The sequence below is a fragment of the Brassica rapa genome, chromosome A06, assembly GCF_000309985.2.
Source record: "Brassica rapa cultivar Chiifu-401-42 chromosome A06, CAAS_Brap_v3.01, whole genome shotgun sequence".
Lineage (NCBI taxonomy): Eukaryota > Viridiplantae > Streptophyta > Magnoliopsida > Brassicales > Brassicaceae > Brassica > Brassica rapa.
Genome location: NC_024800.2, coordinates 25,692,741 through 25,714,654, shown reverse-complemented (window position 1 = coordinate 25,714,654; position 21,914 = coordinate 25,692,741). Strand labels below are relative to the sequence as shown.

Below are 21,914 nucleotides of genomic sequence, written 5' to 3'. Positions count from 1 at the left end.
ACCGAAACATTTGCTCGACCCGGGTTCGACCTCCTACGAGTAATGGGTGATTTTTTTTTTTTTGTTCAAACATATATCTCAGGAATCACATTTGTTGCAATCGAAGCCCATCCTGATATCAAAATCTTTCCAATGTTATTATACTAAAATTGTATGGCAAATACAATTATGTGGAAGCAACTAACAGATGATTCCTCAGCCTAGCGGCTAAACCTCGAAACCTATGACACCGAAACATTTGTTCGACCCGGTTCGACTCCCCGAGAATGGGTGATTTTTTTTTTTTGTTCAAACATATATTCAGGAATCACATTTTCAATCGGAAGCCCATCCTGAACTATCAAAGATCTTTCCAATGTATTATACTATCAATTGTATGGCTAAATACAATTATGTGGAAGCAACTAACAGATGATTCTCCTCAGCCTAGCGGCTAAACCTCGAAACCTATGATACCGAAACATTTGTTCGACCCGGGTTCGACTCTCCTACGAGTAATGGGTGATTTTTTTTTTTTTGTTCAAACATAATCTCAGGAATCGAAGAGTCTCTTCCAAACGACATCATGTAACTCAGTAACCGAAGAGTTTCTTTTCGTCAAGACTGGCTGTTATATGATTGGTTATTTCAGTAACTGACTTCAATAATCGAAGAGTTTCACAATAATCAAGAGTTTATTTTAACTGACTTCAATAATCGAAGAGTTCCTTTTTGTTCTATAAATATAAGGGACGATATCAGACCTTTATTCACTCACTTCATTTCGTCTGATTATCCTTTTGCAATACAAGTTAGTTTTCGATTTTTCTCATTTTCCATTCAATTCATGAACTTTTTTCTATTTCTATTTTATCGTAACATCTTAGTTTCGATTTTGTTGCAGGACAAAGTTTCAATGGAAGGAAGTTCAAAGAAGATGATGAAGCGTCCCATAGAGGAGGTTTACGGATGTGATGCCGCCGAAGGTTTCAAGAAGGGGAAGAAGGAAACTGTGGAACATTACAGGGCTCTTCTTCGTTTGTCCAACGAATACAGGCTATCTGAGAATGATTGGAATCTTGCATCCAGCAAAGCAAATTCAATTGCTGTCCAAATCGAGTTGCTTGAAGATATTATCAAAGCTGATGGAAAATTTGATTTAACTGCTGAGTTGGAGAAACTCAAAGAAGAGCACTCGGAAGCGGAAGCTTGCTGATGTGAAGGTCAAAGTCCCTGATTGGGATAAACTTGGCGAAAGTTGGCTGTGTCATGAGTAATTTCATGTTATCGTCTTCTCTTTTTATGTTTTTAAGGACCACATTATGTTTGATATTTCAGTTTTATTTAAATGAATAAGTACTGTTTGTTTCTTCTTATAAATAAAAAACTTGGTTTTTCACTATTTTGTAATGGTTTGGCCTAGTGTTCTTATAACTTGGTTATCTGATTTGCTTATTTGTTTTTGGAAAGCCATCCTGAATACATAAAATGATATCCAGATTATATAAATCTATCGTCTGTGAATAAATAAGTTCACATTTACTCTGTTATCGAATATCCACGTAGCCTAGTGGCAAGCCCTTCTACTCTTAGTGTACCCTTATCACACAATAAGCCGTGTTCGATCCCCGTTGTGTATACTCACATTTTTTTTTGTTTTTAATTAAATATTCAAACGTTATTTTCGTTTTATTGTAGCTTTTGGCAAGTATAAGACCCTTGGTACAACGGCTGCACACTTGGATTAATCTATCGAGAGTTCACGAGTTCAATCAACATCAGATCACATTCTTTTTCATTTTTTTTTTGTAAACTTTAAAGGAATTTGTTTTTGGAAAGCTATCCTGAATACCTAAAATGATATCCAGATCATATAAATCTATCGTCTGTGAATAAATAAGTTCACATTTACTCTGATATCGAATATCCACCATAGCCTAGTGGCAAGCCCTTCTACTCTTAGTGTACCCTTATCACACAATAAGCGTGTTCGATCCCCGTTGTGTATATCACATTTTTCTGTTTTTAATTAAATATTCAAAAGTTATTTTCGTTTTATTATATTTTGGCAAGTATAACACCCTTGGCACAGCGGCTGCACACTTTGATTCATCTTTCGAGAGTTCACGAGTTCAATCAACATCGGATCACTTTCTTTTTCATTTTTTTTTGTAAACTTTAAAGGAATATGCTAGGCTTTGGTGCATTTTGCTTTCTCACTCTTTTTCTGGAAACCCATCCTAAAAGTACCATAAGCATTTGACAATTCATCAATACATCCTAAAAATTTTTCAATAACAATCTAAATGAAAAAAACGTTAGGGATAATTCATTACAAACTTAAACTTAAACGTTAGGGATAATTAATATCAAAGTAGAAAACAGAGTAGAAAACAGAACAAATATGACAGAAACAAATATGACATTTTCACTTCCTTTGACCTTCCTGGAAATCTTTATCCATAAACTGGTCGAAGATCTCACAACATAGCTTGCTTCGTAAGTCCATCGCAGTTTCATCATTTATATTAGCCATGCTCTTCAATCCCAGTGACCTGCATTCCAGCATCTTCACAACAAAAATACCACAGTTGTATGGAAATTTTGTCTTGGAAGCCCTTCTGCAAACTTAACTTCAAATGGACTGATATCTTCGAAATTAACCTCTTCACCAAGAAGTTCCATCTTTATGGCACTAATCAAAACTGTCATAAATACCCAAAATTATACAATAAATCAATCACCAACAGACAACAAAATGAATATGTAAAAATGCATCACAAGCACAAGCAGCAAGTGACAAACTTTTATTTTCTAAATTAGCTAAAATTCTTTTTCAGGATACGCATACTTTCACAATCCTATCCATTATCAATGTAACAATATAAATTAAACTGATTTTTCTACACTGAATGATAAAATTAATATTTTTTACCTGCCAGTTCTTGGATTTATTAAGAGCACGTTGATATTGCTTTTGGAAGACCACAATGGAAGAGTGTGATTGTGTTGTCCATCAATTGTATCTCCACCCCAATATAGTGATAGCTCAACTTATCTTCAATGACACCATATATAACATCAACATCTTCCAGCCATACCTTCTTTGGATGTATTAAACCTTTCACAAGTTCGCCTACACAGCCCTCCAATAACTTCTTATGTGGCTTCCTGACAGATTCATAAGCGTACCCAACCACTTCTAAGAAATCGACTGGTACAAAGCATGCTGCTGGAAGATTGTTGTTGCGGAACCAAGCACCTTGCTCAACCCTCTTACAATTTAGCATTTCAAATGCAACATTTATGTGCTGCCAATGTAACAATATAGTTAGAAACTTCATATAGAACTGCTATAACATGGACATCTAGCATAGCTCAACTCAATCTCTTCCTAAACATATGAAACAATCAAATAGAAAGACAGAAACAGAGTGTTGATTACCTCTTTGTTGAGATTTTTTTCTGCATCGTCCATTTTTTGAAAGAACTCTTTTTCAATTTCTTTTCCATTGATATAAAACGGTCTGTAGTTGATATAATTAACTAGTATCAATCGAAACTTTTACAAAATAAATTAGGAATATTTATGCGAGGACAAAAAGTTGCTTACACACGATATATGCCCCGTAGATCCATCCAGTGTGCAAGCCTTGAAAACCGAGGAAATTCAGGTGTCACAAATGGATCAATTGGAAGGATTACCTCAGGTGTTACAGGTATAGGAGGGTTTCTAGGTCGTATTGGCCTCTTCTCTTCTCGCTGTAGAAAAGGAAGCAAATCTACTGGCTGAGCATTTGCTTTCTTCTTCTTACCAACATGTGGCTTCCCCTTTAATTAAAAATAAAGACAAAAATTCAGGATCGTTTTTATCTTTATACTTGAATGCCTTCCTAATATGAAGTAAAAATATTTTTATACCTTTTTTGCATGATCGTCTTGACTTGGTTTCACACTCTTACCCTGCTTTACTTCCATCTGTGAAACAAAACCGATATATCAAACTATTGACCTGAACTTCAATTCAAGTGGATCTTATTCATTTTTATTACCTCTTTTGCCATTTTCCCAACAACATCTTCTGATGGACCAGCTGCTTCATTTTTCTTACAAGCGACAGCCTTCCCCTTCCCCTTTTTGAATGACAAAAATTCAGATACATTTATATCTTAATTCCTAGTATGATGTATAAATATTTCATACCTTTTTATCACCATCTCCTTCACTTGGATTCACACTCTGCGTCTGCTCTTCTTCCTTCTGAAAATCAATACCGAGATATTAAACAAATGACATTATTTTTCAATTCAAGTGATCCAAGGCATTTGTTTTACCTTTTTTGTCATCTCCCAAACACCATCTACCCATTTTCTTGGTTTTCGAATCTCAGAATGGTGGAAGTAAATTTCTTTTTTAGAATTGTTCAAAGCGACAAAACACGAGCCATCAAACAAAATGACTTTAACTTTTCCAGCGCACCAGGCACCATCGTCGAACGCCTCCACGTCCTGCATTAGCTCATAACTTTTCTTCGCTCCAGTTCTCTCATGTGGTGGTTGAGGACGTATTCTGTCAATTGATACACGTGTCTCAACACTCCTTTTCCTCTTCTTTTCGTCCAGAGACGGGACGGAGTACTCAACTTTCACCGTCTCAACCCCATCAACCAAATATGTTTTCAACACATTTCCTGGATACCATTTATGACAAGTATTGTCATCTTGGATTGAAATCTCCACATTTGCTCCGATCTCAAAGGGATTTTGAACTCTGTTTTCTACATCCTGTGATGGTTTAGATTCAAGGATATCCAGTCATTTTGATAGTTGCTGTATATTTATTAAAGGTTTTAATGAAAGTAATACCTTATTTTGCTCTGTTAAAAGATTTCTGCGAGCTCGGGTATTTGGCTGTGTGTCGGAAATGTTTGGTGAAATGATCTCATTCATAAGCTCGTGAGTCTCCTGAATTCAGGAATGGTTGAATGAACACGTACAAGGGCTTCCAAAAATTACTTGAAAAGTCCAATTTTTTAAAGAAGGTACCTGCTGCGTCTGAATTGGAGTAAGGACTGGAGTCTCAATATTCTGTTGAGCTATTGGAGAACCAGGTGTCTCTTTCGTGATCTCATTCATAGGCTCTCGTGTATCCTGAAGTCAGGAATGGGATTATGAACACGTACCAAATTCATAATTTTATAAATACCAACAGTTTTCAAAATTATACTTGCCTCATTGTTAAGTTGTTCATCTGCTTGATCTGCATTGGCTTCACCTTGTCTGGAAGCCGTCTCATGAAATGGAGTTGTGTCAGTCTGTGCAAGTACAACAAAAATTAGGAAGGCAATCCTAAATATGTATAACATCTTCCAAAATTACTTGACAACTCAAAAAAAAAACTGAATCAAGAACTAGATAAACATTAATTTTAATTTCCGAAAAAAAAGTTACCTCATTGTTTGGAGTTCATATGAAGTAACTCTTTGTAGTTTCTCTAGTTTTGTCACACGTTCTTTAATCTGTTTCCTGTCTTTTTCAATCAAACACAAACGATCGTTCATGATCCTTAAATTATCTCCCACCATCTCGCTGATTCTGTTGATCTTTGATTCCAAAGACTCCTCCTGATACGAAGTAGAAGCTTGACTCATCCCTCCATTCCCAAACAGTAAAGATGCTCTTCTTATTTCTTCATTAGCACCGTATAGGTCTACTGACATGTTTCGCCAATCTCTAATTTTAAACTTATAACCTCTCTTGGATAAATCGGCCATGTCATCCAGATCTTTATTAGCTTCGTCTTCCATGCAAACATCAGCTTCTGGATCATTAGAAATAGGAGGTAGGATGCATGTGACCTTAAGCTGAAACCATAAAAATAATTAGCTTTTAAATGGAGAATCATAAGGCAAAACAAGAAAAAAATAATGTAAAAACTTACATGATCTTTGATTTCAATTAGGAGAACATCTATCAGCTGTGGAGAAGCTATTTGAAGGTACTTCTCACACAAAAATATTGGGGTAGACGGTTGAAAGCTCAGAATAGGAACAACTTGACTGAATGCATACTGTAGCAAAGGTACTGACTCAAGTATCCATATAAGAAATGCCATAGGGAACCCTTGCAAATCATAATTGTTTTTGTCGAGGCTTTTGTCGACAGCTCTCTGAAGTGATTTTAACAGCAAATTATAAGCTGTTCTCCCCCATGGGTATGTCATCAAGACATCCATATCCTGCGCTATTTTCACATAATCCAAAGTAAAAGTTGTGCCACCGTCGAGAAGGCTCTTCTGTAGTAGTATGCTCTCAATCAGGAGGAGCATTGCAAGGCAGAATCTCTCATCAGAAGCATCTTCTCTTGTGTTTCTGAGCTGCTTCTCCACGTCCTTTACTGTATGAGTACGCCCTTTTAGGAAGTCCCACTTAAATTTCTCGGTTCCCTCTCGTGGTTCTCTTGCTTCACCACTACATTTCAAACCAGTCACCATGTGGAATTCTCTTATAGAGAACCTCATTGGCTGAGCACCAAAATGGAACCATGCTTCGTGTCTCTTCACTGTCTTGATGCTTTTGGTGAGAACTGCGTGCACTATCTTAGCTGATAATTTCAAAGACCTCTCTCCAAGCTTGATCACCGGTCCCAAAAACGTCCCTCTTATTCTGTTGAACTCATCATTTCCTAGAATTTCCTTAACAGTTTTGATATAAGCAACTATCGAGTGTTGGTTTATCGATCTCCCATCTTGTTTCTATCCTGCGTAAACAAGAAATTTTTTATTAGGTGTTGGTTTCCTGAAACAATACAAATCCTTCCTGAAGTCTATACACATGCATATTAGGTTATAACGAGCAAGTCTATACACAAGCAAAAACCAGGAGACCAATCTCTCAGAAAGAAAACACACATAAGGTTGAATCTGCAACATACCTTCAAGAGATAGAGCTCTAGAAATGGTTTTTCTCGGAGAATAGAGAGAGCTCGCGTAAAAGATCGAGAGAGAGAGAGTTTCTGGAGATGGGTTTTCGTCGGAGATCGAGAGATATGGAGATGAGAGAGAGATTCGAGAGGCGGAGACGAGTGAGATTCGAGAAGTTTGAAACGGCGAGATTGTTGAGACGGCAAGAGTTTTGTTTTTTTTCAATCGAAATGTATTGTTTTGGAAACCTATCCTATATTAATTGGGTTAAGTATGCTTATGGTATATTCTTTAACAGATGATTCTCCTCAGACCAGCGGTTAAACCAAGGCATTTTATAACTCAAAAGTCTCTCTATCCCCGGGTTCGATATGTGGTGGATTCAAAATCTATTTTAATTTTTTTTTTTGTTACAGTTTGGAGTTAAATAAAATTAAATGTAATCCTTTAACAGATGATTCTCCTCAGACCAGCGGTTAAACCAAGGCATTTTATAACTCAAAAGTCTCTCTATCCCCGGGTTCGATATGTGGTGGATTCAAAATCTATTTTAATTTTTTTTTGTGTTACAGTTTGGAGTTAAATAAAATTAAATGTAATCCATTAACAGATGATTTCTTCTTGGCCTATTGGCTAAACTCCCACACTATCCAAATACGCAGACTCTCTCCCTCTGGGTTCGATCCTTTGTGGTTCTAAATTTTTGTTGTCTGTAAACATCACAATTTTAAGCTTACCATATACATGTCCAATCCTTAGTATATAATCTCATTTCATTCTTTTTTACATTTGAAACACTTAACTTTTTTTCTGGAAACCCATCCAGAAACATTATTTTAACCTTCCAAGATATATGATACCCAAATAAAATACTTGATATCCTTTCCAATCTTTCTTATGTAACCAGACGCCAACAACATAACAAAATAAACAGTCATAACTAAAACCGAGTCTTAACTAAAACAAAAAATGTTTTCATGCATCATTCTCATTTCCCAAAGCTCTCATCCACAAATTGGTTGAAGATCTCACAAGACAAGGTTCTCCTTAGCTCCAATGCATTGTCATCATTAATCTTTGTCATGTCTCCTATCTTCAATGACTGGCACTCCAGAATCTTGACAAGAAATATCCCACAGTTGAAAGGATGTTTTGTCTTGGGTAAACCTTGTGCCTGCTCAATCTCAAATGGAATCATCTTCACCTTATCTACCTCATCACCAGAAGATTCCACCAGCAGATTAGAAATCAACACTGTCATATTTAAAAATCAATATCAAGATAGAATCAGTTGAATATTTCAAACCAGAAACAGATGAATACATCAAATACAGATTGTTTATACATACCTGCCAACTTTTTCACTTGAGGAATATCAATGCTGTTGCTTTCCTTTTGAAAACAATCATATACTGTGATTCTTTTCTTCTTCAAATGAATTTCCATCCCAATCCAGACATTGCTTTTTTTTCCAAGAGTAATCCCATACACAACATCAACATCTTCTCCCCATGTCTTCTCTGGATATACCTTCCCTCTCACAGTATCTTTAAATAAATCGTTGAAAATCTTTTTACCTTTGACCTTTTCTTTCTTGTAAGCCAAATCATCAGAGAGCAAGCAATGCAAGAACTCCATAGGTAGGAAGCACGCCTTTGGAATCTTGTAGTTGTGGAACCAAGCAGCATTCTCATTTCTTCTGCAATTTAGCATTGCAAAGGCTCCATCAATGTGCTGCAAAAAAAAAGGCAAACATTATCTAATTTGTTACTATATAATTCCTGAAACTAAACAAATCCTTCCTGAATTTTTTTTTTAAAAAAAAGCTCAAGGCAAGAACATATGTAAACAAATTACCTCTTTCTTAAGGTCCTTTTTTGCATTTTCCATGCTTTGAAAGAAAGATTTCCTTATCTTATTATCATTGATTGATAGGGACCTGCAGTCGATTAAAGATTCAAAGGAATTACCAAACCTCTTATACATAAATATAAGAATATATAGACAAGGACAGAAACATGCTTACGTTTCATGCATGCCGGGCTTTAATGTCATCCAATTTTGAAGCCTTGAAAGCTTATTTTCCGCAGGAGTTGAAAACGGATCAACTGCAGGTATAATCTCAGGTATTACAGTTAAAGCCGGATTTCTGTCAGACTTGAATGGAGTTTTTGTGTCTCTAGATCGTTTAGGCACCCTCTCGCTCCTTCTTAGGAAAACATTATCCAATCCTGAATTTTGTGATGAGGCAGCAGCTTTCCTTTTCTTATCAGGCTTCACCTTTAATCAAACAATAGACACCAAGCAAAATATTATCAAATTTGTTGCAATCGGAATTTCTGGAAACCATTCCTGAAACTAAAATGTATGTATATCAAACAATTCACGTGAAGTATAATTCTAGTTATGATTTACCTTATCTGCCATCTTCCAGACTCCATCTTTCCATTCTCTATGAATTCGCAAATCTGAATGTTTGAATAGAATAGTTTCCATAGAAGTATAGAGACACACCGAGTATGTGTTATCACCAAGTACCATGCTAATTTGTCCGCTGCTCCAGCCATTGTTGTAGAAGGCTTCTACCTTATCCATCATCTCAAAGGATTTTTGGTCACTAGTTGGTGTTGCAGGACGTATTTTGTCAGCCGTGATAGTATCCTGAAGTTTCTGAAGTCTATGTTGGTCTGTGAAGAGTGTCGTGTACTCAACTGTCAGCTCCTCTAGTCCTTCACACAGTTTAAGATCAACAACCTTTCCTGGATACCATATTTCGTCATCAGTAGACAAAATCTCAACCTCTGCGCCTATTTGAAAGTGAGCTAGAAGCCTGCTTACTTCAACCTATTAAAAATGAAGATTCAGTAACATCAGCGGTTTTAAATTGTTAGAATAATAATTAAAGATCAAATATACTCGATGCATACCTCGTTTGTTTCTGAAAAATCTATAGCACTTGTCTGAAGATGCTCTGTTTGCAGAGTAATAGGCGGCATCTTCGAAACATCTGTGGAAACTAGCTCAGTAGTAGGTTCTGTAGTATCCTTGAGATTTTCTTCTGCTTGATTCTGCTCTGATGGTGTCTCATCGGATTGATCTCCCTCACTTGTCTGAAGGTGCTGTGTTTGCGGAGTAAGAGGCTGTGTCTTCGAAACATCTGTGGAAACTAGCTCAGTAGTAGCTTCTGTAGTATCCTTGAGATATTCTTCTTCTTGATTCTTCCTGCTTGATTGTGAATGCTCTCCTTCACTTGTAGAAAAATATTGGGTCGCAGTTTCTGTCTCACTCTATAAGACAAAAGTAAATGGTAAGAGTTAGTTGAATAGAAAAATATTACATAAACATTTTAAATATTTCTTCTTACCAAAGCATTCTTATTTTCTTCAATAACTAGTGCAATTAGTGAAGACAATGGAGAGGAAGGTCTGTAATGCACAGCATGTGTATCCTCCTGTAATAACAGTAAAATAAAAGAGGTAGTTATGAAGAAGTTTCTACAATTTAAAATTCAAGTTGTACTTATGAAAGACATTTCTATGCTTACCTTTTTATTGTTTGCTGAAATGATCTCAGTCAATGGCTGTGTAGCCTCATACGTTTCCTCTGTTACCGTCTGCAAAAAAAACAAAAAAAAGTCAGGTAGGGGATCAAAAACACGTACAAAAGCTTTCAAACATTACTTGAAATCTCCAAGATTTTTTGAACATTTACCTGCTGTTTCTGAATTGGAGTAAAAACTTGAGCCTCAATACTCTTTGGAGATATTGGAGAAGAAGGTGTCTCATTCATTTCCAGTGTTTCTTTTTGCAAAACTTGAGTCTGAGCAGCAGGTGACTCAATCACAATCTGCAAAAAATATCAGGAAAGGCCATCATGAATACATTCAATTATAATTTCTAGAGTAAATATTACCTCATCATCTGGTTTTCCTTCTCCTTGATTAGTTTTGGGTGGCGTTTCATCAGTAGAGGTTTGTGTTTCCCTCTGCCAAAAATTAGAAAGGTCTATATATGTAAATCACCCAAAACTAATTGTAAACTCCAACTGTCATTGAGCATATACCTCTTTTGTCAGATTAGGAGTAAAACTTGAGTATCAAGGGCAGGCGTGTCATCCGATGGCTCTCTCTCAATCTGTAAAAATTATCACGAAGTCAATCCAGAGTACGTTCTAAAGCTTCCAAACATTAACTTAAAAATCCAAGATTTTTTTTGACCATGTACCTGCTGAGTCTGACTTGGAGTATAAACGGGAGTTTCAATACTCTTTGGAGCTATTGGAGAAGAAGGTGTCTCATTCATTTCTACTGTTTCTTTCTGCAAAACTTGACTCTGACTAGCAGGTGACTCACTTGTTAATTTCTCTCTCACAATCTGCAAAAAAATATCAGGAATGGCCATCATGAATACATTCAACTATAATTTCTAGAATAAATATTACCTCATCATCTGGTTTTCCATCTTGATTAGGATTGGATGGCCTCTCATCGGTAGACGTTTCTGTTTCTTTCTGTCAAAAATCAGAAAAGCCTTTATATGTAAAAAAAAAAGAGATCACCGAAAACTAATTTGTAAACTCCAACTGTGAAAACAATATCATTGAGCATTTACCTCTTTTGTCAGATTAGGAGAGAATACTTGTGTATCAAGGGCAGGAGTTTCATCATCTGATTCATTCATTGTGTCCTGCAAAAATCAAGAATGCATTCTAGAATATGTACAAAAGCTTCCAAATATTACTTCAAAACTCAACAATATTTTATTGGTTACATACCTCATTTGTCAAATTAGGCTGTTGAGACATTGGAGATAAAGGCGTCTCACTCGATGATTGCGTGTAATCCTGCAAAAATCAGGAAGGCATTCAGGATTTTGTACAAGAATTTCCAAATATTTTCTTAAAAATTTTTGAGCATATACCTCATTTTGTTGAGACTTTGGAGATGCAGCTGATTCAATCATTGTCTCCTGCAAAAATCAGGAATGCATTCAAGAAGTACAAAAGCTTTCCAAATATTACTTCAAAACTCAACAATATTTATTGGTTACATACCTCATGTGTCAAATTAGGCTGTTGAGACATTGGAGATAAAGGTGTCTCACTCGATGGTTGCGTGTGAGACATTGGAGATAAAGGTGTCCCACTGGATGGTTGCGTGTGAGACATTGGAGATAAAGATGTCCCACTGGATCGCTGTTTGTCAAATATTAGGAAGGCATTCAAGAATATGTACAAGATCTTCCAAAAAATACTTGAAAATGCAAATGTAAAAGAAGATGTTTTGAGAATTTACCTTTTGTGTCACGTTAGTGGGAGAAACATTGCTGTTTCCTTCCAACTCTGACACACGAGCTCTAAGATGTATGTTTTCTTCTTCCAGTAATGACATTCGATCCTTCATGCTCTTCAGATTCTCCTCCATTACCGTGATGATCCTGTTCACTTTTTCATTTACTGAATCCTCATCAATCGGAGTAGAGGCTTGGCCAGTCTCCTTATTTGCCATCATTTGAATAAGAGCATCCAATGTGTCAAATGTGTCTACACACCTATTTTCCCAGTCATCGGCTGTAATCTTGTACCCTTTCTTTGTTACATCTTTCACTGTTTCCAACTCGTCACTATATTTGTCTTCAATGGAGATATCATCTTCTGGATCATGAGGAATAGAAGGTAGTATGCAATGGACCTTCAGCTGAGAATATTTCAAAAAAGACCAATGAGAAACATATTAAAAAGAAGAAGCCAAATAAACTGAGAAACATATACTTGGAAAAGCTTACCTTTGTATCAGCTTCAACCTGTAAAACCCTATCAAGTGATGGATTCTCTATCTCAGTGTATTTTTCACACAAGTAAGTCGGCCCAGGAACCTCAACTGTTGGTACACACTTACTGAACTTATTCCTTAGCAAAGGAATCGACTCTAGTATCCAAAGAAGGAATACTAGAGGATAACCTTGCAACTCAAATTTGGATTTATTCTCCAAATGATTCGCCACAGCGTTTTGAATTGACTTCAGGAGCACAATGTAAGCCTCTTTTCCCCATGGATATGTCATATCCTGTGCATTTTTCGCATATTCCAAAGGAAAACTCCCTCCTTTGCTCTTCCGCAATAATATGCTCTCTACCAGGATGAGCATTGCGAGGCATACTCTCTCCTCAGAAGCATCTTCTCTTGTGTTTCTGAGCTGGTCCACCACGTCACTTAACTTATGACTACGCCCCTTTAGCAATTCCCAATTAAACCTCTCGGGTTCCCTTCGTGGTCCTTCTAATGCACCACTACATTTCAAGCCTGTCATCATATGAAATTCTCTTATAGAGAACCTCATTGGCTGCGCAGCGAAATGGAACCAGGCTTCATTCTCCTTGACAGAAACGATGCTTCTAGTGAGAATGGCGTAGACTATCTTTCCTGATAACTTCAATCCTCTCTCACTGAGCTTTATTATAGGTCCCAGAAATGATCCCCGGACTCTCATCATCTCATCTGGTTTTAGGATGCTTTTGACAATAGAGATATACTCTGAGCCGGAGTATTGGTTGATTGCTGACTTTTCCCTTGGCTGTGAACCAATAGGATACTTCAGCTCTGGCAGTGCTAGTTTTAGAGGTACTGAATCTCCCATCTTGTTTCTATCCTGCGTAGACAAGAAAAAAAAAAAACCAATTTTCAGGAAGGGTTTCCTGAAACAATACAAATACAAAACAACACAAAAGTCTTCATTTGCTTCGCTTGTTAATAAGAACGAATAACAAACAAATCAAAATCAAAACGCAAGTTTCCCAAATTTTAATTCAAAAACCCTAATTTTAAAAAGTTACCGATTTTGAGAGTAGAGAGTGTGACGCTGATGATTATCGAGCCGGAGAAGATGATTAGCGAGCCGGAGAAGACGATTAGCGAGCCGGAGAAGATGATTAGCGAGCCGGAGAAAATGATTCCCGAGCCGGAGACTTCGATTCCCGAGTCGGAGAAGATGATTCCCGAGCCGGAGACGACGATTCCCGAGTCGGAGAAGATGATTCCCGAGCCGGAGACGACGATTCCCGAGTCGGAGACGGCAGTGCCGGTGAGAGTTTGAAGATTCCCGAGAGGAGACGACACGATTCGCGATCGAATGAAATGAAATGTTTTTTTTTTATTCTTATAACAAAGGGTACCAAGGTAAATTACATCTTTAATGAAACCTATTTTTGTGATTTCTGATCCTGAGTGCTAGTTTGGGGAGGAAAACTTCAAAAGGTGCTATTATTGACAATTGCCCTATATAAATTTACAATATTTGAAACAAAAATGACCTCAGATAATCTTAAAACAATTTTTTGTTCATAAACTAACATTCAACTATAAAAATAATCAAAATAAATGACAATTATGCATCTTTCTGTAAATATATAAAATAAATATTGTGAAATAGATATTTTTAAAGATGATTAATTTTTTGAAAAAGTTTTTTTCTTTACAAAAAAGATTAGAAAAACTTTCAGAATTGTGTATGATATCTTTCTGGATTTGAGTTTAGGAATACATCCATGAATTAGTATAATGTCTTCGTAAAAATTTTGGAAGACCTTCCTGAATTTAATATCTATAAAGATATTATACATATTAAAAGTATCTTCGTAAATTTTCGAAACATGTCACATGTTGAATGATATTTTCTTAGATATGACTGTATATAAATCAAATTCAATAAGATATTATATACATTTAAGAAGAATTTCCTAAATATATATACAAGTTATAGAATGAACATATTCCTGAATTCCGGAAAAAATTACAAATTCAGTAAGATATATATGCAAGCTTAAGAAGGTCTTGCTAAACTCTTAAAAGAAAAATTGTTGTTCAAAAAATTTGAATGAAAATTTTCCAAAATAATTTCAAAAAATACTAAAAAATCATCATTGGACTTTTAGTTTTACAACTATTTCACATACGATAAAGTAATTCAATGTACTATATCATTATTGTGGAAAGAAACTAAAATGAGTTTCATACTTTCATTAGTTTTAGTGGGTGATTGAGAATATTGCAAGTTATGGATTTGAGTTTTGGGAAATGGTTGCTCTCAGTGTCGAAGCAATCTCTTTTATTCTAAAATCTGAACCCATCTTTTCATGCAATAGGAGTAGAATTACACATCTAGATTGTATTTTGGATTATAATGTATCGACAAAAGTAACATATTGTTTTTGTTGGTAGACTTCCAATTCGAGACTGTTTGATTTCTTGAGGACTCAATGTACCATCAGGTTGTGTCTTATGCTCTTCTGCTGATGAATCTCATAAACATCTATTTTTCAATGTTAGTTTGTTGTTGCTACTTGAAATCGCTTTTGTGGCAGGTACTTGGTGTCGTCTCCTCCATCTTTGACTTAGGTTATCGATATGTGCCAGCGGCTCCAAGGCCCCCATGTTCCTAGGGCATAGGTGATTCTGAAGCTTCTCAATCAAGTTGTCAGCTACAACCTATGGCGCGAACAGAATGCCCGCATCTTCAGAGACATATCATTGAATCAAGAGGTGTTCTTTAGGATCGTGGATCGTAGTATGAGAGATAGAAAGATTGTTGTCTTCCTCGTCACAGTCTTAGATAGAAAGATTGTTGTCTTCCTCGTCACAGTCTTCTTTGCTTGAATTGTATTTTTGGTTCCTCTCTTTTTTTAGTTAATGATATAATCTCTTTTTCATATTGTTCTCTATGTAATAAGTTGTTACGACAACCTAAACTCAGAAAGATGATATAAATCTTAGATCCAAAAAAAAAAAAAGACAAAAGTAACATACTGAACATTTCATTAATAACGAGTATCACTTTTGTATACATACGCAGTGTTTCTTCCAATGCTTTTTACAAATGTTTATCCATGTCCATGTTGGTGGATAAAAGGACCAAACGACTTTAAGGAAACTAAAACAAGAATGGCATGGTCATGTGATCAGGTTGTTGTTCGGAATATTCATGATCCGGTTCGTATGGTGGCTCATGGTCATGGAATCCTTCTTCTCCGCCGGTGAGATCTTCAACTTCAAGAATCTCGACCCTCCGTTTCATCTTCTTCTGCAGTTTTACTACAACATCTGACGGTCTAAATCGTCCACAGACAATTATCCTGTCTTCCTTTTTCTCGATCATGTGTGTATCAATCCCTTCACAGAAAGTTTCAAACCAAGTATGTATTATTATCTATTAGTATTGCATTTTTAGCTTTTTCATATCTTTAATTAATATAACCTAACACATACCAACCTTTCATATTGATGACAATTCTTCTTACTTTTCTACAACAGGCATTGCAATCCAAATTAATCCGCATCACAACACAACATTGCCTCGGCTTTCCCGACATGGAACGTTCTGTGAAATGTGTGGTCAAGAAAACACGAGATTTTGAAATAACACGAAAGATTATTATATGATAAAAGTTATAGACTAAGCTTTTGGAATCTGATTCCATAACATAGGTTGAGCAGAGAAGATACATGACAAAACCGGTTTTTGTCATGTTACCTATTATCCACTGAGAAGCATCTTTGTGTTCCAGATGGTTTAACGAAACCGGAAACAAAAATTAAAATAACCTGGTTCAATAATCCGGTTATTAAATACCAACCGGTTGTAGTGGATACAAAACATATAGGTGAAGACGCTTAACGAACTACGACCTCGTCTTCTCCGTCCACTTCACACTCTCTCTAAATCTCTCAGATCTTCCTTCTCTCTCGGATTCATCGAAGAGCAACAATGGCGCTCTCTTCTTCCTCGTTCCTATCGACGCCTTCTCTCCCCAACTCCAAATCCACCATTTCATTCGCTTCCTCCGTCTCCCCAGCCCCCATCCCCTCCCTCCGCCGCGTCGTTTTCCGCTCTCACCGCAGAGAGATGACAGTCAGATCCAAAATCAGAGAAATCTTCATGCCGGCGCTCTCTTCCACCATGACGGAAGGGAAGATTGTATCCTGGCTCAAGACGGAAGGCGAGAAGCTCGCGAAGGGACAGAGCGTAGTCGTCGTGGAGTCCGATAAGGCCGATATGGACGTGGAAACGTTCTACGACGGTTACCTCGCCGCAATCGTCGTCGGAGAAGGAGAGACGGCTCCCGTAGGCGCTGCGATCGGGTTGCTTGCGGAGACTGAGGCTGAAATCGAAGAAGCTAAGAGCAAAGCCGCCTCGAAATCCTCCTCCGCCGCTGTTGCTCCTTCTCCTCCTCCTCCGGCTACTTCATCTCCCGCGCCGGCGATCTCTCAGCCTGCTCCGGTGGCGGCAGGGTCAGATGGTCCGAGGAAGACCGTAGCGACGCCTTACGCTAAGAAGCTCGCGAAGCAGCACAAAGTGGATATCGGATCCGTTGCGGGAACTGGACCGTTCGGTAGGATCACGGCTTCTGACGTGGAGGCGGCGGCTGGAATCGCTCCCTCCGTGGCACCACCGCCTCCTCCTCCTCCTGCTGCACCAACAGCTACGACGGCGAAGGCTACAACAACTAGCTCGCCTCCTCTGTTGCCTGACTCCAGCGTTGTTCCCTTCACAGCAATGCAATCTGCAGTATCCAAAAACATGATCGAGAGCCTCTCTGTTCCAACGTTCCGTGTTGGTTATCCAGTGAACACTGATGCTCTTGATGCACTCTACGAGAAGGTGAAGCCAAAGGGTGTAACAATGACTGCGTTATTGGCTAAAGCTGCAGGGATGGCTCTTGCTCAGCATCCTGTGGTGAACGCAAGCTGCAAAGATGGCAAGAGTTTTACTTACAATAGTAACATTAACGTTGCCGTTGCTGTTGCTATCAATGGCGGGTTGATTACTCCTGTTCTGCAAGATGCTGATAAGGTAAGCGATGTATAAAAGTAGCTAGTCTGTGGTTGAATTGAACACGTACTTCTAGTCTTAGCTTACTGATTGTGTGAGTCATGGTGGTTGTTTTTTAGTTGGATTTATACTTGTTATCTCAAAAATGGAAAGAGCTGGTTGGGAAAGCTAGGAGCAAGCAATTGCAACCTCATGAATACAACTCTGGTACTCTTCTTTGATCATAGTTTTTCATGACAAGTGTGTTTAAGAAGGATTGTGCTGAGTTAAGGATGCATGTGTGTGTGTTTAATTGCAGGAACTTTCACTTTATCTAATCTCGGAATGTTTGGAGTGGATAGATTTGATGCTATTCTTCCTCCAGGACAGGTATGTGAAATTTCGATGTATCAACAAGAGAAGTGATTACACTCAAATTTACTTTGAACCTTTTGTATAACTCAAAAATCTCTAGGGTGCTATAATGGCTGTTGGAGCGTCAAAACCAACTGTAGTTGCTGATAAAGATGGTTTCTTCAGTGTGAAAAACAAAATGATGGTAAGCAAGCCTGAATTTGACTTCATATGGTAACAAAAATAGTTGGATTCTATTTGAAGCTTGTTAATAAGAATATGCCTCATGGGTTTGGTGAATAGCTTTTAATAAAACTGTAGGAGTTTGTTGACAATGGCATTGGTTGTGTTTTGGCAGGTGAATGTTACAGCAGATCATCGCATTGTGTATGGAGCTGACTTAGCTGCTTTCCTTCAGACCTTTGCAAAGATCGTTGAGAATCCAGATAGCTTAACCTTGTAGACATCATCAATGTCGTGAACCAACAAACGAACACGAGGGGAACAGTTCCAAACTTCCTGATTTACTTTTTCCTCGAGTAAAAGAAATGTTTAGTCTTTAATTGTTACACTGGTCTTGTTCTTTCTTTTTGCAGATTTGTTCACTTGTGTTGTTGTGCCTGTATTTTGGGACTTTTGTTGTGTCTTGCTTCCCGGAAATTCTGATTTTGGATTTTAAATAAACCATTTTTGTTTGAAATGGTAACCCAGAATCAGCCCATTATCTATCATCTATGTCGGGCTTTTGGTCGAATTTTAAATCCTTTAAACCTGATGTTTATAGACCAACTCTCAAAACCTGCGGTTATAAAGCATGTGTGGTCAGGCTTGGTGTTAGCTAGAGCAATGGTTCTATAATCCCAGCCCGCCCAAAACAGTATGGACTTGATTTCTATCTCACAGTATAATCTATTGATAACTATTATTATCTGTTGTCACTACTTGTATTTAGTTTTATCATATTGATATTACATATTGTTAAAAAGAAAAATTGTGAACTTTATATTAGCTTCTGATATGAAAATTTGAACATTGTCACACACATAAACCAAAAAGATCTAATATGAACATTTTACTTATACACAGATTCTAATATCTGGGATTAAACTCTTGATAATACTTTAGTTTAAACATTAACAAAAGCTAACACACAGGATGAAGATGATTCAAGATCAACAGAACAGATCCTGGAAAAAGAGGACGGGTATGAACTACCAATCTAAGTCATTAACCCACACTACGCCTTTGATTTTTCTCTAATCCTAAAATCTTACAATAATATAGAGATCTTATATCATCACTAAGCGAGTTTAAAACGCCACCGTTTCATCTCCCGCTTTTAAAAAAACTCCACAAACATTGTTACTCCGCCGGTAGAGTTTCCGGCCGCCATGAAAACAGGTCACCGGAATCTAAACAAACATCGGAATATTCGAACAGCCCATCATCCAGCTCGAAAGATCCAAAACCCGTAACAGGCTCGCCGACTCCCGACGACGCTCGTACCAACTCCGTCTCCTTTGTTTCCTCAGACGACGGAGGAAGAAGCGTTGACGGTGGCGGTGGCGGAGGAGGCAAACCCAGTTCGTCGTCGGAAGCTTCGAAAAGATATCCGAGATCCGGCAGAGCCTCGCCGGAGTCTTGCACCGTCGTCGTGTTCGACAACTCTTCCTCGAAGCTCTTCATCAACGAGTCGAGATCTTGAGTGGCTGGGTCATGACCCGAGTCATCGAACAAATCGTCTCTCAACCGCTTTACATCAGGCGAGTTGATAACTAGCTCATCCAACTCGTCTCTGACTCGCTTCTTACCAACCGAGTCACTCCGAGTTAGCCTCTCCTCGTCGGTCAGTAAACCGTCCATAGCTTAACCGGTTATGGTTAATTACTCGGTTTAGATGGTACGTTTTAAATAATCAGTGGCAATTTCGAAATTAGCGTGGGAGTATCGGTGCAGAAAAGGAAGAAGGGAACCACGAGATTTTATAGTGGAGACAAGAGAGGGAAGATATGAGAAGAGATTAAAAGTCGGTAAACAGCGAAGCGCGTGGTTTTAGTCGCAGACAGTGACGCGTGGAATAGCGAATCGTTTGGGCATCACGGATCTCTCGCTTTTCTTTTCTTTTCTTTTCTTTTTTGCTAGTATTTGTTATTTTTGGACTTTTCTGTTTATTTTTGGTAATTTTTATTTTAATTTTCAGCTGTCGCTTTCTTATTTTTGAAGATTATTATTAACTGGTTTGAATTCGAGATTTCAAGTCCGGTACGTTACAGAATACACATGTTGGGTCAATTAAAGATCTGAGTCAATTAAATAATTACTATTTTTAGTACCTTTTCAGTATAGTCTATAAACATTTTTAATTTTTTAATACACATTTTCTGAAGTGTACAATGACTAATATGTGGTCGTGTAGAACACTCGATCTAAGCTCTTTTTACGACATATCGATCGCTTCAAGCTCGATGATTAAAATATATTATATTATATAGTTAGTTTTGGTTAGAATACAAGCATGCATGTATATATTGATTTATAATTTAAAATTTCATTTTAATATTTATGTTAATGAAAACTAAAATTAGAAAACAAATACGATCATTTATGAAATAAGATAAAATTATATGAAATATATTACCGAACTATTAAATAATATTTTGATTTTGTAATCTTTGGGACTTGATTGGTAGAGGTAGTGGCTTTATTTATTTGTTACTTTAGAATATATGATGTAAGTTTTTATGTTGTAGCACTAGATACATCAATAACTTTCAAAATACTAAATATAAAGTTCTAAAATAATTAATTTTCAAAGTTGATATATTTTATTATGTCGTAGCTTAAATAATATTATTAAAGCATAATTAGTAAATTAAAATGGTTGGTTATCAGTCAAATGTTGTGATATATTTTCAAATATTTAGATTGTTGTATTCTTATTTAAATTATATGCTTTATATTAAGATAATGTGGCCAACCATCTAACATTTTGTAACGCACGTAAGAAATGGTCTTATCTTTTAAATTACTTTGTCTTTCCTTTGTAGGATTGGTCCCAAGCACGTTTAAGATTAAGGCGAATACTTTTACTTTGACGGTATACAGCTCCACTAAATTAACTTTACACATAGGCACAAATGACATGTCTAAGATAAACTATCTGTGACGTTTCATAATTAATCCATTAATTAACTATACATGTCTAAAACTAAAATTTACACAAACGTTAAATCATTTAAAATAATTGTGATGAAAGAACTGTTGATGAAATGATCTATTAAAATCAACTTCTTTTTTTACTTTAGCATCGTATAACTGGAAATTGTGAAACGAATTGTTAGACATCTATAGATAAGATATTAGATGTACTGTGGGAACTGAGAACTAGAGAAGATGAAATATAAGATATGGTTATCTCGGATCCGAAATTAAGCTTAATGGTACCAAAACTTGGGATTTTAACTCGTATCATAATAAACAAAAAAAATCTATAGACCATCTTCAATGTATTTTGCTATTTTCACCTTTAAAATAGAGAAACTTTATAATAGAGATGAGATATGCTTCAATGTATTTCTCTATAATAACAATCTCCAATTATAGAGTAAACAATAGAGAAATGCTATTTTTTCCTCTATAAATAGAGGAAAATATAAAGATCTCTATTATAAAGAAATAAATAGAGGTGAATTGGAGTAATTTCACTTCTAAATACTATTATAGAGGTGAAAATAGCAATGGGTTGGAGATGCTCTAAGCCTAATTCCGTCCGACTAACCGGAGGTCTCGTTTCGATACGCCCTCTTTGAGTTGATTTAATATATATAAAATATTATTTTAAAAAGATATCTATCTATA

General features: G+C 36.7%; 6 protein-coding genes across 7 annotated transcripts; 1 reads left to right on the top strand and 5 right to left on the bottom strand.

Moving 5' to 3' along the window:
- Nucleotides 1–2,931: 2,931 nt before the first annotated feature.
- On the bottom strand, nucleotides 2,932–5,344 carry LOC117125964. The gene is made up of 10 exons (XM_033273012.1): nucleotides 5,210–5,344; nucleotides 5,025–5,129; nucleotides 4,845–4,943; nucleotides 4,314–4,763; nucleotides 4,183–4,239; nucleotides 4,032–4,112; nucleotides 3,901–3,957; nucleotides 3,593–3,810; nucleotides 3,425–3,506; nucleotides 2,932–3,290 (listed from the first exon to the last, which is right to left on the bottom strand). Exons 1-10 carry the CDS (start codon nucleotides 5,342–5,344, stop codon nucleotides 2,934–2,936), a joined length of 1,641 nt encoding a protein of 546 aa, XP_033128903.1. The 3' UTR covers nucleotides 2,932–2,933.
- An 81-nt stretch (nucleotides 5,345–5,425) lies between these two features.
- LOC117125966 lies at nucleotides 5,426–6,875 on the bottom strand. Its single transcript, XM_033273025.1, has 2 exons — nucleotides 5,920–6,875; nucleotides 5,426–5,842 (listed from the first exon to the last, which is right to left on the bottom strand). Exons 1-2 carry the CDS (start codon nucleotides 6,496–6,498, stop codon nucleotides 5,426–5,428), a joined length of 996 nt encoding a protein of 331 aa, XP_033128916.1. The 5' UTR covers nucleotides 6,499–6,875.
- Nucleotides 6,876–7,777: 902 nt separating this feature from the next.
- LOC103848596 lies at nucleotides 7,778–15,317 on the bottom strand. 2 transcript variants are annotated; one of them, XM_033273004.1, is made up of 16 exons: nucleotides 12,684–15,317; nucleotides 12,194–12,595; nucleotides 11,953–12,093; nucleotides 11,820–11,867; nucleotides 11,674–11,742; nucleotides 11,511–11,585; nucleotides 11,341–11,409; nucleotides 10,612–10,746; nucleotides 10,445–10,513; nucleotides 10,265–10,351; nucleotides 9,828–10,187; nucleotides 9,316–9,744; nucleotides 8,927–9,180; nucleotides 8,758–8,839; nucleotides 8,250–8,634; nucleotides 7,778–8,154 (listed from the first exon to the last, which is right to left on the bottom strand). In XM_033273004.1, the coding sequence occupies exons 1-16, from the start codon at nucleotides 13,533–13,535 to the stop codon at nucleotides 7,889–7,891; spliced, it is 3,723 nt and encodes a 1,240-aa protein (XP_033128895.1). In that variant the 5' UTR covers nucleotides 13,536–15,317; the 3' UTR covers nucleotides 7,778–7,888. The 2 variants fall into 2 exon arrangements, with proteins under 2 accessions (XP_033128895.1, XP_033128894.1); XM_033273003.1 differs by lacking the exon at nucleotides 11,341–11,409 and adding an exon at nucleotides 10,813–10,884.
- A 367-nt stretch (nucleotides 15,318–15,684) lies between these two features.
- LOC103875343 (heavy metal-associated isoprenylated plant protein 6) lies at nucleotides 15,685–16,473 on the bottom strand. The gene is made up of 2 exons (XM_009153857.3): nucleotides 16,164–16,473; nucleotides 15,685–16,063 (listed from the first exon to the last, which is right to left on the bottom strand). Exons 1-2 carry the CDS (start codon nucleotides 16,417–16,419, stop codon nucleotides 15,825–15,827), a joined length of 495 nt encoding a protein of 164 aa, XP_009152105.3. The 5' UTR covers nucleotides 16,420–16,473; the 3' UTR covers nucleotides 15,685–15,824.
- A 107-nt stretch (nucleotides 16,474–16,580) lies between these two features.
- On the top strand, nucleotides 16,581–18,762 carry LOC103875341 (dihydrolipoyllysine-residue acetyltransferase component 4 of pyruvate dehydrogenase complex, chloroplastic). Its single transcript, XM_009153856.3, has 5 exons — nucleotides 16,581–17,744; nucleotides 17,843–17,930; nucleotides 18,022–18,092; nucleotides 18,178–18,261; nucleotides 18,415–18,762. The coding sequence occupies exons 1-5, from the start codon at nucleotides 16,659–16,661 to the stop codon at nucleotides 18,517–18,519; spliced, it is 1,434 nt and encodes a 477-aa protein (XP_009152104.1). The 5' UTR covers nucleotides 16,581–16,658; the 3' UTR covers nucleotides 18,520–18,762.
- Nucleotides 18,763–19,039: 277 nt separating this feature from the next.
- LOC103875340 lies at nucleotides 19,040–20,981 on the bottom strand. Its single transcript, XM_009153855.3, has one exon. The coding sequence runs from the start codon at nucleotides 19,917–19,919 to the stop codon at nucleotides 19,419–19,421; it is 501 nt and encodes a 166-aa protein (XP_009152103.1). The 5' UTR covers nucleotides 19,920–20,981; the 3' UTR covers nucleotides 19,040–19,418.
- Between the last annotated feature and the right edge of the window lie 933 nt (nucleotides 20,982–21,914).

What these genes read in the sequence shown, in the direction of transcription:
- LOC117125964 (XM_033273012.1), bottom strand. Translation starts at nt 5,344, where the DNA reads ATGTTATACATATTTAGGATTGCCTTCCTAATTTTTGTTGTACTTGCA. An exon ending in CTCCAATTCAGACGCAGCAG is followed by an intron (nt 4,944 to 5,024) that starts GTACCTTCTTTA and finishes TCCTGAATTCAG; the next exon opens with GAGACTCACGAGCTTATGAA. An exon ending in CTACGGGGCATATATCGTGT is followed by an intron (nt 3,507 to 3,592) that starts GTAAGCAACTTT and finishes TATCAACTACAG; the next exon opens with ACCGTTTTATATCAATGGAA.
- LOC117125966 (XM_033273025.1), bottom strand. Translation starts at nt 6,498, where the DNA reads ATGAGGTTCTCTATAAGAGAATTCCACATGGTGACTGGTTTGAAATGT. An exon ending in TAATTGAAATCAAAGATCAT is followed by an intron (nt 5,843 to 5,919) that starts GTAAGTTTTTAC and finishes TTATGGTTTCAG; the next exon opens with CTTAAGGTCACATGCATCCT.
- LOC103848596 (XM_033273003.1), bottom strand. Translation starts at nt 13,535, where the DNA reads ATGGGAGATTCAGTACCTCTAAAACTAGCACTGCCAGAGCTGAAGTAT. An exon ending in AAGGAAAACCAGATGATGAG is followed by an intron (nt 10,747 to 10,812) that starts GTAATATTTACT and finishes TATTTTTTGCAG; the next exon opens with ATTGTGATTGAGTCACCTGC. An exon ending in ATTTTTCAGAAACAAACGAG is followed by an intron (nt 9,745 to 9,827) that starts GTATGCATCGAG and finishes CATTTTTAATAG; the next exon opens with GTTGAAGTAAGCAGGCTTCT.
- LOC103875343 (XM_009153857.3), bottom strand. Translation starts at nt 16,419, where the DNA reads ATGACAAAAACCGGTTTTGTCATGTATCTTCTCTGCTCAACCTATGTT. An exon ending in AATTGTCATCAATATGAAAG is followed by an intron (nt 16,064 to 16,163) that starts GTTGGTATGTGT and finishes CTTTCTGTGAAG; the next exon opens with GGATTGATACACACATGATC.
- LOC103875341 (XM_009153856.3), top strand. Translation starts at nt 16,659, where the DNA reads ATGGCGCTCTCTTCTTCCTCGTTCCTATCGACGCCTTCTCTCCCCAAC. An exon ending in TTCTGCAAGATGCTGATAAG is followed by an intron (nt 17,745 to 17,842) that starts GTAAGCGATGTA and finishes GTTGTTTTTTAG; the next exon opens with TTGGATTTATACTTGTTATC. An exon ending in ACCTCATGAATACAACTCTG is followed by an intron (nt 17,931 to 18,021) that starts GTACTCTTCTTT and finishes GTTTAATTGCAG; the next exon opens with GAACTTTCACTTTATCTAAT.
- LOC103875340 (XM_009153855.3), bottom strand. Translation starts at nt 19,919, where the DNA reads ATGGACGGTTTACTGACCGACGAGGAGAGGCTAACTCGGAGTGACTCG.